The sequence below is a fragment of the Sinocyclocheilus anshuiensis genome, unplaced genomic scaffold (genome assembly GCF_001515605.1).
Source record: "Sinocyclocheilus anshuiensis isolate Anshui unplaced genomic scaffold, SAMN03320099.WGS_v1.1 scaffold178, whole genome shotgun sequence".
Taxonomy (NCBI): Eukaryota; Metazoa; Chordata; class Actinopteri; order Cypriniformes; family Cyprinidae; genus Sinocyclocheilus; species Sinocyclocheilus anshuiensis.
The window spans coordinates 379,589-393,969 of record NW_015546031.1 but is presented as its reverse complement, the minus strand read 5'-3'; the positions used below and the strand labels follow the sequence as shown (position 1 = coordinate 393,969).

At 38.3% G+C, this 14,381-nt stretch overlaps 2 protein-coding genes across 2 annotated transcripts in view; one reads left to right on the top strand and one right to left on the bottom strand.

Annotated features, from left to right (window-relative positions):
• The window catches only part of LOC107698768 (otopetrin-2-like), a 7,784-nt gene extending 5,046 nt beyond the window's left edge, over window positions 1-2,738 (top strand). The window contains exons 6-7 of the mRNA XM_016499871.1: window positions 1,100-1,914; window positions 2,488-2,738. Of these exons, the coding sequence (XP_016355357.1) occupies window positions 1,100-1,914; window positions 2,488-2,658 (986 nt within the window). The 3' untranslated portion in view covers window positions 2,659-2,738. The remainder of the gene's footprint in view (window positions 1-1,099; window positions 1,915-2,487) is intronic.
• Window positions 2,739-3,113: 375 nt separating this feature from the next.
• Window positions 3,114-14,381, bottom strand: part of LOC107698779 (protein HID1-like) — a 24,849-nt gene continuing 13,581 nt past the window's right edge. Inside the window, exons 8-20 of the mRNA XM_016499883.1 lie at window positions 14,208-14,381; window positions 13,997-14,053; window positions 13,763-13,903; window positions 13,597-13,687; window positions 12,822-12,973; window positions 12,636-12,714; window positions 12,165-12,329; window positions 9,114-9,341; window positions 8,857-9,002; window positions 8,687-8,779; window positions 5,496-5,587; window positions 5,257-5,415; window positions 3,114-4,114 (exon numbers count right to left, since the gene is read on the bottom strand). The exon at window positions 14,208-14,381 is cut by the window's right edge and continues 10 nt beyond it. Coding sequence (XP_016355369.1) covers window positions 4,051-4,114; window positions 5,257-5,415; window positions 5,496-5,587; window positions 8,687-8,779; window positions 8,857-9,002; window positions 9,114-9,341; window positions 12,165-12,329; window positions 12,636-12,714; window positions 12,822-12,973; window positions 13,597-13,687; window positions 13,763-13,903; window positions 13,997-14,053; window positions 14,208-14,381 — 1,641 coding nt within the window. The 3' untranslated portion in view covers window positions 3,114-4,050. The remainder of the gene's footprint in view (window positions 4,115-5,256; window positions 5,416-5,495; window positions 5,588-8,686; window positions 8,780-8,856; window positions 9,003-9,113; window positions 9,342-12,164; window positions 12,330-12,635; window positions 12,715-12,821; window positions 12,974-13,596; window positions 13,688-13,762; window positions 13,904-13,996; window positions 14,054-14,207) is intronic.

Here is a 14,381-nt window from a genome sequence, read left to right as displayed (position 1 = left end):
AAACCTTTTTTTTTTTTTTTTAATCACTCGTTTCTTATAAAAATTATGCTACTTTGAGGGTCAAAAGAGTTAACCATCAATGATATTCTGTTCTCTAGATATGGTTCAGGTTCATCCTTCAATGTAAAACTATGGGATTTTTCCCACTTTCCAGTCCAGTCACTTAAAGCAACAGCCGAAGTTTAATACTAAAGGTTCAAATCACTAACCCTAAAACATGAGAAATTTTAATAATTAAACCCCCACCTATATGGGTTTTTTGAGGGCCAATGCCGATACCGATATTAGGGAGCAAAAAATATATATCAATATATATATATATATATCGATATATCTGACGATATTCTTTATGTGTCTATTATAGTACAGTACCAGTCAAAAGTTTGGACACTTTCCCATTCGTGTGTCCAAACATTTGACTGGTACTATATAAAATACAGTATATACAAACAGAATAAAAAATTTTTTTGCAATGATCACTCAAATGTGGTGATCAAACACTTATAATGACGTGACAGAGATATGTAATGATGGAGGCAGGGTATTTAACAATTTAACAATACACTTTATTATCCAAAATGAGTCTGACATCAGTGCACTAAACAGTAAAGTTGAAGTTTATTCAACTTTATTTCAATACAATTCCATTAAACTTTATTCCGTTTAAGTTTATTTCACTTCGGAACATTCATTTACGGATTTGCACTATGCCACTGTCTTCACAAACAGACGAAACTTAGAAGTGTGACATTATATAACTCTGTAAATAAATACTATTTAAATTCACGTCTTGCCCACTTTAATGCCCTTTGAATGTAACATGTACATTCCCGTAAACAGTGTAAACAGTGTATGCTGTTCTGTGCCAGCTGCGTCACGCGGATATGTTGTTTTCGTTCAATAAACAACGTCTATGGGAGGGTCAGAGAGCTCTCAGAATTAATCAAAAATATCTTACGTTGTGTTCCGAAGATGAACGAAGGTCTTACGGGTTTAGAATGACATGAGGGTGAGTAATTAATGACATAATTTTAATTTTTGGGTGAACTAACCCTTTAAGTAGAGCATTTCATTGACGTTCTCTGTTGTTGTCTTTCAGGCCGCGCCGGAGAGAGCGACTGCAAGTGTAGCCATAACATGTGCGATGCTTTTGAGAAAGCCTACTACTATCTGTACCCCTTCAATATCGAGTACAGCCTCTTCGCATCAGCCATGGCCTACGTCATGTGGAAAAATATCGGCCGCCAGATGGATGAACACCATAGCCACAATCTGCGCTTTAGCCTGTGGGACGTTCTGATTGGTCCAGTCGCTGGCCTGATCATTCTGGTGGCAGGCCTGGCTACGTTTGTGGTGTACGAAGTGGACGTGGCCAAAGAGGACCCAAAAAAGAAGGAGGAATCTCTGATAATACATTACATTATGAACATAGTCGCCATCCTTCTGATGTCCATCACAACTTTGATCGGTTGTGTAATCTTCCGGATGGATAAGAGAGAGCAGGTGTCCGGGAAGAACCCTACCAGGAGTCTGGATGTGGGACTGCTTGTGGGATCATCTCTGGGCCAGTTCCTCATCTGTTACTTCACCATAGTAGCTGTTCTGGCATCAGGGGTCCAGGGGCACATAAATGGGCTCAACCTGGCCAATTCTATTCTGACTGTGATCCAGCTGTGCCTACAGAACGCCTTCCTCATCAAGGGCCTCCATCGGGAGCCGTTCAAAGAGACTGAGACATCCACCGTCTTCGCCAATGTCATGGCCGTACGAGAGAGAGACCCGGAAAGACGGAGCAGCTCTATCGTTCCAGCTCACACGCTACCCATCCCGTTGACGTTGCTCCAGGGTCGACTCTGCTGGAAGAGGAGGATCCTTAAGGAGATCTGTGGCTTCCTGTTATTCTGCAATGTCATTGTAAGTACCTGACTCCATATTCTTTATTGAGTAAGAGGTAGGGTTGCAAAGAGGTGGATAATTTCTAGCAAATTTCCAGAAACATTCCAGAATTTTTGGGAAAATTTGGAAAAATGTAGGAAATGTTGGAATTTTTGGAAACGTCTGGAAAATTGTGAAACTTTTGGAAAATTAGGGAAATTTTCTGCCACTTTGCAACCCTAGTTAGAGGGCATACACACAGGATACATTCTTGCATATATTGTTTTTAATGGTTAACAGTTTCATTAACATACCCACACATCGGATCAAATTATTATTTATTACTCATCACATAACAAAATTAGAAGCTGGAAGTGGAGAAAGCACCTTGATTATTTATGATCGCTGTATGATCATTGTCTTATTTGCTATAATTTTGTGGTTCAAAATTGACGATCCAGGCATTTAAAAAATGCTACAAATCCATTGCGTTTTGTTTCATTCTGAATGCGTATTATGTGTGAATGCCTCCTAGACTCCTGTGTCTTTAACACTTCATGGTCAGAAATCAGTTTTAAATCTAATTCTGTACATTGCATTTCTGTTTTGCAGCTTTGGATTATGCCTGCCTTTGGAGCCCGGCCTCAGTTTGACAACACCGTCGGATCAGACATTTATGAATTCGAAACGTGGGCAGCAATTGTGAATATTGGAATGCCATTTGGGATCTTCTACCGGATGCACTCAGTGGCTAGTCTGTTTGAGGTGTGCCTCGCCTCATAAATCAGCTGACCACTCAGGAACTGTACAAGCTTATGCACATATCTTTGTAAAATAGATATATTTTTTATATTATATTTTTGTTTAGCTGAAAGAGAAATTGTTTTATTTTTTACTACATTTTTATTGTATAATGCAACAATGTGTATATGTGAGCGTGTATGGAGATCTAGACCATGTTGAACTGAAATCTGTTTGAATATGTGAATATCATCTGAAATATGGCCTAATCCTGTTACAGGCATTAGACTGCTAGCAATGCAGTGAAACCCTCTGGAAGTATTACCAGAGATCTGCCTTTTCATTGGCACCTGTGAATTCCCAATTTCTGTTTATTCTGGTCACCGTGTACCCAGATTAAAATGAGCAAACTGTACTCCGTTTTTTATGCTTCTGTTCCTTATGGATTAATGAAGTCTGAACAGGAAGTGACACAATGACAAGTGTGTTTTTGTACTCTACATCCTCTCAATATATTTGGACAATTTTTGCACAAATGCACAAACATTAAAATACATATACAAATGCAATGTCTTGATCTGTTCCACAAGCTCCCTTATAAATACTGCCACAAATGAAGAAGTCATCTGCACTTTAAACAATATGATGAACATATGCAGAAATTCAGCAACCATAAGCGAATAATTTTGCCAGCACTGGATAGTTTCATATTTTTCATATATGTAGACAGCGTTTCAACTTTAAATATCAAGCAGTATTTACAGTATCTCATTAGCAAAACTGATATGCAGTCAAAAATAGAGATATTGGTAGGCTATACCATCAAACAACTACGATATATAATACTTTGGAAACAAAAATTGTTTTTGTACATTTTCACGATGTATATGAATACTGGTGGAATTAATCGAAACCAGCTTTTGATTTTCTGTTCATTTTCCTTCCAGTTATTTTTCATACCTGACTACAGTGAAATTTGGGAGTATGCATGTGTAAGCACATGTTCTTACACATACCAAAAATGAGGATTTAGCAAGATCGCCCTCTTGTGGTGATAATACAATTTTAGAGGACTTTGTCAATGCTTCTAATCTAACAACTTGCTAGAAATTTTTCACAAGGTTTTCGATACTATAAATAGCATTCCTTCTTATAACAAGCACCTTGTTCCTATAAAAACCACAGTGAGAGAGTTTCACATGTCTGGGCTGCCTAAGTGCTGACCACAGTATGCTTTTACTATCAGAGTGCATGGTTTATATTTAGACACTTTATCATCTGTACACCAGCCAGAGCAAACAGACCGCCGATAGGCCGACTGGCAGCTATGGGCACTTCTCGTGGAGTCTCACAGTCTATGAACGGGATAAAGCAAAATGACAAGGCAAGATGAAGTCTGCAGGTTCTCAGAGACCGACGGGTTAAAGCTCATTCTTACATCCTCTGGATCTCAAAGAGACGCACGTCGGTGTCGTACCAGATGGGCGGATCCACATTACTACAGTGAAAAGATGGAACAATGTTGTATATATATGACAAAAAAAGTAATCAAATATACAACTCATCAATAATGACAAAGGCTCCACCTCCAATTAAGCAGTCAATATATTCTATATCAAAAATATAGAATTTTAAATTCCATTATAATGCCAAGTTTGAGAAGTGTGCAGCATTGTTTCCCCAAAATCAAAAGAAAAATAACTTTACTCTTTTTACATCATTTTATTTTTATAATTTATTATTATTTATGCTTATTTGTAGGAGCATTATTTTCGTGTGAAAAATAGAATGAATGTCCTCTTTTTACAGTCGAATCGAATGCACATAAATATATACATTTTATACTATACCCCCAGCTTTTTTAAACAAATCAAATCAAATCCTACTCTACATTATTACAAAATGAATATTCTGTTTCTGAATAATCCGTTGGATTTAAAGTGCCCCTATTATGGGTAATGAAAGGTTCATATTTTGGTTTTGGGAGTCCCCAACAACAGGTTGGCATGCATGCAAGGTCAAAAACACTTTCATTGTCTTATAATATGCATTTATTTTTTTACCTTACTTGTTCAACGACTCCTAAACGATTTGCTCAACGATTAATTTTTCCAAACCCCTCCTTTGCGTGACACTAATCTGCGGTGATTGGTCCGATTGGTCTTATTTTAATTTCATCATGAGCCTGTAATGCCTGATAAAGCAACGTTTGTAAGCACAGTGCTGCTTTGTGTACAGCGTTACCGGGGAAACCGCTATTTTTACCGCTCCAAAAGCTGCACCTAGTGGCAAAGAATGAATTAGCATTTTCATTCGGACCAATGCGAAAAGACCAACAAGTGGGCGGGCAATATGCTAATGTTTCATGTTGACCTCAACTTGAAACGGCTTGGGATTCGTTTCAAAAACGACTCGTTTCAATGATTCAGAGTCGACTCTTTCTTTTGAGAGACAATAACTTTATACACAGTGCACTTTCAGATTTAAAACTTTGCAGGATGTTTTCATTCACTTAGAGCTGTGTTACACACTGCATGAAAGGTAATTTTCAAAAATCCATAATAGGGGCACTTTAAAAACACCTGTCATGTTTTTGGTTGAAATGGTAAATGATAAATGAAACTGCAATGTCATACTAACCGCAGGTAAATGACTCCCCACATGTATGTGCGAAACCACATGGCAGTTCCTGCATTGGCCTGGTATTTCCTGATGAGAATGGGATGGGGCACAGGCAGCAGACCCACAAGAGTGCCGTGCTGAAGAAACTTCAGGATCTCGGATTCATCCGTTAGACCCCTAATTTAAAACCATAATGTAATATTTCACAGCAGCAAATCAAACTACATGCAGCTATCAATGACAAACTCTTCTCTTACTTGTCAATGCAGATTTTTTCCACCTGTGGCACCAGTACTTGCAACAAGCGCATGATGGTCTGCAGTGGGAGTTTGCTCTTCCAGGACAGGACCTACAATATGAGTGCAGGTGAAGAGAGCTCTCGTGGGCTTTATTCACACTTGAAATGGTTAACTTGGGGTTGCTCTTAATGTCGTAATGAAACTAAATGACCGACTGGCATTTTCTTCTATATTGTGACATGTATACGAGTTTAATGGATTATCGACAAAGAAAAAAAGCCAGATAGGGACAGGGTTCTATGAGTCGGTTGTTGACTGGATTTGGAGGTGTGAGTGTTGCACTCAAAAAGAGAGGCAGATGAATGTGAGCTTGCAGAAGAAGGGTTTATGAGGACTTGATGATTAGAGAAGTAAGTCCCGCATATGATAGTTGTATGATATTTAAAAAAATAAAAATTAAAAAAATAAAACATATGCATGAATCGTGCACAAAAATATCAATAATATCAGTTTAGAAAATTGATGAAGTGAAGATTTAACATAAGAGCATAAGAAAATACTCTTTTTGTTACAGCCAAATGTATTAGCTTTCTTAAATTATATTTATGGTTTGGTTCAAACTTCAAATTTTGATCTAACATTAAACAAATATATTTATTTTCCCAAAGAAAAAACATTCATACAAAATAAAAAGATTATTTATAATAAAGACCATATGCATAATCAATATATTTTCTTTAGACATAAACCCAAATGTTACTTAATGCTGATCAATATACATTTTGGGCTTTTTACAACTTAATTTCACCTTAAACAAAAGCTAAATTTGTTATAAAATGAAAGTAGAATGTTCACCTAATATATATATAAAAAAATTCGTAGTTTTATACGTTTTACTTACTATATATAAAGACAAGTTCAAAAGACTTTAAAGGTGACATATCATGAAAATCTGACTTTTCCAGGTTTTAAGTGCTATAATCAGGTCCCCGGTACATCTACCAACCAAGGAAACATGAAAAAGATGAACCCAGTAACTTTATTTTGGGAAGTCTTTTTCTGCAAGCGTCTGAGAAAACGAGCGCGTCTGATTTCGCTCCCTTGGTGACGTGGCAAAGGGATCTCATTATAATATTACCGCCCCTTAATCTGTGCGTTCCCACCCATGGCGCCGTCATTTGATTTCGCAAGCGAAAACGGTGTACCAGCTCCAACGCCATGGCGAAAGTTCAAGCAAAACATGCTAGCTGTTCTGTCTTTGTCTAAAAACTATTTAGAGTCCCAGCCTCAGAGGAGCCAAGAGAGCAGTGGATTTATTGATTTATTTACTGTATATTGCTGCTGCCACACAGATCTAAAATAAACATGTGATTTATTTCCCAGCTGTTTACCTTCACAGACATAACCGACTGTTTTTTGTAACTTATGCGTGTTGTTTTTAACGTAAACTTGTGTGTGAATGAGAACTTAGTTTAGTACTCACATGCTGTGACAGCCGCTTTCTGTCCGTGTGCTTCGGATGTGTGCACTCAGAAAACCGTATATCAGAAGTTTAAACTCATATGATTTAAAATGCATGATTTCAGCGCGATAAACATTATAATCAGAACCAAAACAGATGTTTTTAGCAGGTACGAGCTGTAATGGCGCAGCTCTATTCTGGAAAAGGGGGCGGGGAGCAGCAGCTCATTTGAAAAACATCGTGTTTCTGCTTCCACTCAAAATAGGCATTTTCAAAATTATATAATAAATGATCTGTGGAGTATTTTGAGCTGAAACTTCACAGACACATTCTGGGGACACCAGAGACTTATATTACATATTGTAAAAAGGGGCATAATATGTCTCCTTTAATGTTTATCGCCATCTATTCAAAATAATAATCAGATTTCTGTTATTTCTTTTTCTCTTTATCAGAAAGAAAAAAACAGAAATGTAAAAATGTATACTATAATCTACCGAGTCATTTTGATTCCTCTATGAAGAGGTGTGCACTGACATCATAAACTGTTAGTAAAACAGGTTAAATGCTCACTGCATGTTGCACTTGCCCAATCTATCTTATTAACCTGTTACATATGCAAATAAGAACTTTAAGAAAGTTCTTTAACTTTACTTTAATTCTTTAAAACATGGAATAAGACCAACAGAATTTATCACAGGGCTAAGATGACCCAAAGAGGAAAATTCGGTCATTATTTACTCACCCTCATGTTGTTTCAAACAATACAATACACTACAGTTTACTGTAGTAAAAACTAAATTATAAAACGGATAGTTCCGGTCCTTGATTCTGATTGGTTGAGCAGTGTTCGAAGCTGTTGTAAATTGCTCTACAAACATACACCTTTGTTTACGTCTGTGTGCTGCTCGGCAACCACTTTGTCCATTTCTGAGGAACTACATTGTTTGGTGGAAGAATAATGTTTTATTAATATCATTACACTTCATTTGTTCTGCTTTATTTTGTGAAACCTTACTACGTATATCGAATAACCGTTTTATAAAAGCAATAAGCCCCATGAAGCCGTGGTTTACAGTGAATTTATAACAGCTAAGGGGCATTGTTAGGCCCCTTAGCTGTTATAAATTAACTGTAAACCATGGCTTCTTGGGGCTTATTGCTTTAGTATACTGCAGTATGTATTATAGTTTATCAGTTCACTATAGTTAATACTACAGTATGCTGTAGCATTCATTAACAATGTGTTGTAAATACTATAATATACAGTATACAGTATAGTATGGTTCAAAAACACTATAGTATATACCATAAATTAGTATAGTATTTTTCATGTGATGATGACGGTCTTCTTACCCAGTCTGGCTTAGGGTTCCAGTGGCTGATGGCGTATACTACAGTATTTATTACAGTTTATCAGTTCACTATAGTTAATACTACAGTATGCTGTAGCATTCATTAACAACGTGTTGTAAATACTATAATATACAGTATACAGTATAGTATGGTTCAAAAACACTATAGTATATACCATAAATTAGTATAGTATTTTTTCATGTGATGATGAAGGTCTTCTTACCCAGTCTGGCTTAGGGTTCCAGTGGCTGATGGCAGACAATGATGAGCTGGACAGACGTCTCCTCAATACTATAATATACAGTATACAGTATAGTATGGTTCAAAAACACTATAGTATATACCATAAATTAGTATAGTATTTTTCATGTGATGATGACGGTCTTCTTACCCAGTCTGGCTTAGGGTTCCAGTGGCTGATGGCAGACGATGATGAGCTGGACAGACGTCTCCTTGCCATCTCTGCCTCAGTGTAGAAGACATCCTGGGGAGAAGCATCACTGTCATCACCTTCATTTCAAGAGCTAGTTGTGAATGTGATTGTGTGCCTGCTCCTCTAACCTCACTGTCTCTTCCTGAGATGGACTCTGTGTCGCTGGTTCCAGCCGCAGCGCTGTGTTCAGGGGTTTGTGGGGACTCTGTCAGTGGCACAGCTATCATAGTACCGTCTTCTGAAACCTGGGACTTCTCCGTCAGTTTATCGATGCCTGAAGAGAGTTAGCCTGTCTATCAAAGCAACTCGCACACAAAGTGCCACTGTCTCATAGTAACTGGTCTTATACTAATATTTAGCATGCAGTACATGTAAGCAAAGCTACCTGGCATGGCCACCAGACTGGCCTTCAGAGTGCCAGGCTCAGCAGGCACAGCCGGCCGTGAGCCCTCCATGGACACCGTCTCCAGCGAGCTGGTGCGAGAAATAGCGTCTGGAGATTTCCTCTTCCTCTGCAAGGCCTTCTGAATGGTGGTGGGGTCGGAGGGCAGGTTGGCCAGCTGGTGGAAGACGTTGCGCTTCCGAATGATGGCGTACACCAAATTACAGTTACCTGATCAAAACATTACCAGATTGGGGTCAGGGGAAGAAATTAGCTCAGTTCAACTTTATTAAAGGCAAATTGGTTGCAGCATACGAGCATTTCACATAAAACAACAAAACACACAATACAAAAAACACACTCAGTTTCCTTCCTAAAAAGTTCTTACCTTAAATTTTAAAAACTTTACAGCTGAGGGGATAAATAAATGTCTAAACCGATCTGTTTTACTAATAGGGGTTCTATACCAAATGCCAGAACGGAGAAGGTGAAACTCATGATCCATAGGGTGGGAATCATCTAATAAAATGCTCTGGGCTTTACCCAAAACCTGTCTTATGATATAACTGGGCCATAGTCATTTGCTTCCTCCCTGTTATTTTACTTCCCTGGTTTACAATCCTCTCAAGACAATTCTTTTTTTTCCCATTTAGAGATCTGTAGAACATGCACATCAATGAAATTAATGGAAATTACTATCACAGTGATCAAAAATGCCTGCCAAATGCGAGATACTGCCAAAACGTCTACTGCAAAATGAAACTAAATTTATTACGGCTGTCAGGATTAAAGTTAAATGTGAAAATGAAGGTCATCAGCGCCGTTGTGCTACAGGTGTCCAGAGTTCGAATCCTGGTTTGAGGACCTTTCCTGATCCCACCCCCTTTCTCTCTCCCACTTTCATCATACAGTCTTTTCATCATACTCAAAAACGCCCCAAAAAAGTGAAAATGATATAAAAAGTGAAGATTGCGGAATTTTCTCATGTTGCATTTGATTTCTTTCATAGCATTGAGCATTAGAACCAATCATACACATTTCTGTTGAGCTTATGAATGCAATGGCCAATCAGAAATGTGAAAATGAAGGTCATCAGCGCCGTTGTGCTACAGGTGTCCAGAGTTCGAATCCTGGTTTGAGGACCTTTCCTGATCCCACCCCCTTTCTCTCTCCCACTTTCATCATACAGTCTTTTCATCATACTCAAAAACGCCCCAAAAAAGTGAAAATGACATAAAAAGTGAAGATTGCGGAATTTTCTCATGTTGCATTTGATTTCTTTCGTAGCATTGAGCATTAGAACCAATCACACACATTTCTGTTGAGCTTATGAATGCAATGGCCAATCAGAGGCGTTTAGATTAGTCACTGCTGAAAACGGAGTCTGTTTCAAAGCTCGCGTTTACAGCTTGAAATGATGAATTCTGCACTCTTGCCAAATTTATCTTTATAAACAATAAAGTACAGATACAATGTAATTAAGAGACACTTTTAGCAGTGTAGACAGCTTCAGTGATTATAACCAGAGTTTGATGGTTTGATGGTCATGAACCACTACAGTGATAGGGAATGTTTTTTACTTGCTTTCTGTATATAATTGATTCACCCTTTTTATAACTATTTATATACTTAACGCAGGCAATTTACTTTATGTAAATGTATTTGTAAATAAACATAAATGCCATGTCAGAGCCTCTGTTCCACCTTTGCAGTGTAATAATGGCTTTCGTAGAAGTTGATAAAATTGAATTGGCAACAGTCTATAGTATTCTGACTGTTTGAAGAAACTGGTTACATTTAAGTATTTGGCATAAAATACAACAGAGTTAGTAAAGTAATTAGATATAAGGGTAATTACAATAACTGCTAGGGATGCTCCGATACCACTTTTTCCAGTACACGGCCAATACCGATAGCCTACTTTTATTTTTGGTACTTGCCGATACCGAGTACCGATACTGGTATTTTCATTGTATTTGTAAATTTTTTTAAATATTGGGTACAGAAACCAAAAGAATATGTATAATGTTAGTTGGTTAACTTCATTTATCAAATAGATATATCCAGAGCCGATCCTCCCAAAATACGCAAGCTGCGTAGGTCCCCCGAAACACCAGGGGGCCCCCTTGCTCTCAAAGATGATTTAATTTTAGTTTAGTTTTTTAATTTGGCCAGCGGTTGTGAAAACATGAATAATCATTTCTTTTAATGCGGTGCGCTGTCGCCCTTTCTACGTAAAAATCAGTCAAATCATGTAATGTGAATGTCGTACAGTCTTGCTCAAGACTAAAAAAACGAGTTGAAAGCGTACCGAGCCGCGGAAGAGACACTGTTTCTCAAGCGCTTTCCGCGAGCACGATTCGAGACGGAGTGAAACACGGACAAATGCGTTTCATTCATTCGTTAATAACCACTCATACCCCACTATTCTATTACATATTGGTAAAAAATGTATAGCCTGAATGCACTGTAAGTCGCTTTGGATAAAAGCGTCTGCTAAATGCATAAATTATTATTAAATTAATTAATTATTAAATTATATTAACATTAACACATTTAACATTATATTAATTGCATACATATACTTCGTAGACATCCATAATCTCTAATAATAACTCCATTCTGCTGTCTGTTGTTCTGTTGTCTGTGTTTCTTTGTCTGAATACGGCACTTATCACATGCTGTATGGTATGGGCGTTTGGTATCGGGGCATTTTAACGAGTACAAGTACGAGTACAGTAGCTCAGTATCAGACCCGATACCGATACCAGTATCGGTGCATCCATAATTTTTTTTTTGCCCTAATGAAGGCAAAAAATGACACTGGAGGTCAAATATTGTCCTTTAATGGAAAAGTTTATTTCTGACCCTGTTTGGAGTCATCTTTATGTAACCTTTTAGCGGCAGCCAGACCACAACATGTACATTAATAATTTGCAAAAGTACCACATGGACTTCCATAAACAGAGTTGGCAGAAAGGCAAGAGAATGTCTAAAACTCTCCTTCAAAATTAGAATTTATCTGGCAAAGATGAACAAGAGCGTCAATCTTACCATCAAACTGGTACTGAATGATATTATTGAAGGCCTCCAGCAAGAAGAAGACCAGATGGTGGTTCTGAGGTGCAGAAAACAGGAACCAGTTGGTGGAGAACGCCTCCAGGAGATGAAGGAGCTTGTTGGCCGCAACCATGGAAAGACTCTTCAGGTAGGGAGACACTAAACAAGGACAAGGTTTTATGTGCTTGACTGTCAGGCACCAAACTACATAGATGAAACATTTTTTACAGTAAGCATTCATTCGACATTAATCTGACCATTCCATTTCAAATAAAGCCCTTTTTGATCTCAGGAAACCGACTGGACTTGTTCTATTTGATGAAAATTACCTCACCCTAAATGGAATAAATCATTTAGTCTCATACCAAATGAAAAGCGTCACCACCTTTATTTCTGGCGTAACAACAGATTACAATCTGAATCCAAGTAAAGCCCTGTGCAAACCCAGACACTCTTAATACTCACCATTCACCACAATAGTGAGCAGGCAGTCATAGAGAGGCTGTAAACGCTGATGGCAACTGGTTATTATCTTGTGGAAAACCTTCAGACATAACCGGTTTTTAGAGGTTTAAAACAACTTACATGTTTCTATGGTCAAATCAGACACTTTCATGTGAATTGTAAAACTGAAGCAGACATGCGTCTTACCACGATGAGCAGGTCGGCGTGTGTGCCTGTGAACACAGGGATGTCCATAGGGACATGAAGCGAGTATGGCTTGTTCAGACGCACACCGAAGTTCCTCTCTCCACTCAGCAGCAGCAGAATGAAGACGCCGATGTGCATGAGACCGACCCGTGCTGAAGTTCAACAAACAGAACAACAACATCAAGAGATCATAACAGAATTTACATGTCATTTACATAGAGATCTTAAAAGGTACAGTAACAAAAATCCCAAGGTTTAATTTCAAGGGTCAGCAAGACTGAAAAATGTTCACAAAAACGAAATGATTAATTTTTGATGTAAAAGAAACATTATAAGCGGACTTCAGGGGGGAAAAAAACAACAAAGTGTCACCCTTAAAGGAATAGTTTACCCAAAAATAAAAATTCTGTCATTTATTCCCCCTTATTTCAGATGTTGTATAAATCTCAATTTCGAAAAATTGACCCTTATGACTGGTTTTGTGGTCCAGGATCACAAATAAATGTATTTTTAATATATTACTTTTTTACTAGGGTTTATACACCTCTGAAAACATAGTTGTGTATATTCTGTTGCATTTCTGTCAATAGATCCTCTTAAATATTACACACTGCACCTATAAATGGATAGGCAAAAAGGATGAGGGAAGGACTGTTCTCTGAAGATGCATGGAAGTCTACAGAGTCATGGAAAAGACATGAGGGTTAGTAAATGACCGAATGTTTAATTTTTTGGGTGAACTATGTCTTTAAAATCTTCCATTAGGCACTCTTACATTGGTCGGCTCGGGCATCGTTCAGGTAATACAGGATAGGCACTAATATGTCCAACACATCGCTGCTCTTCAGCACAAAGAACAGGAATTTCTGCAACAGGAAATACGTGTTAATTATCACCATCGTTATTTGGAGATGACTGTATTTAAGCGCCTAATCTCTTACTTTGTTGAAGTCACAGAGTTTCCAGAAGAGGACCAGCAGTTCCTGGTGAAACTGGATCTTTTTGGTTGAGTGGGGCAGGTATGTTTGAGTGAGTGGGTTGGTCAGCAGGCGCGCCAAACCTTTCAGCACAAAGTCGTAATCCTGCAGACACAAGGAAATCCATTCAAACATCAAGAGAACAATGCAGTTTCTTCATATTTTCTTGATATATGCTAAGATGAAGGCTCTCCGTACCTCCTCCCTGTGAATTCTGGACAGGTAATTCACAAACAGGTTATTTGGACCAACATACTACGAATAAAAAGAAAAAGAGAAGGTATAGCTCACACAATGACCACTGGACTAGTATTATTCATTCTGTCTATCCCGATCCTTTGACTTGTATTGACATTCGCTGTATGTGAGTGGATGTTGTGTGCATTATGGGGTGTGGTGGTGTGCTTACATCCTGGTCTTCCATGCTGGAAGGGGAGGGTGGGCGGTATGGCTGTCCGCCCTCGTGCTCCAGGGTCACTATGAGGATCTGCATGGCCTGCTCCACCAGCTGCTCACGGTAGTCAGAGAAGAGCAGGTGGTTGTAGGGGATCCCATAGCCCACCGGGTCGTATGCGCACACCAC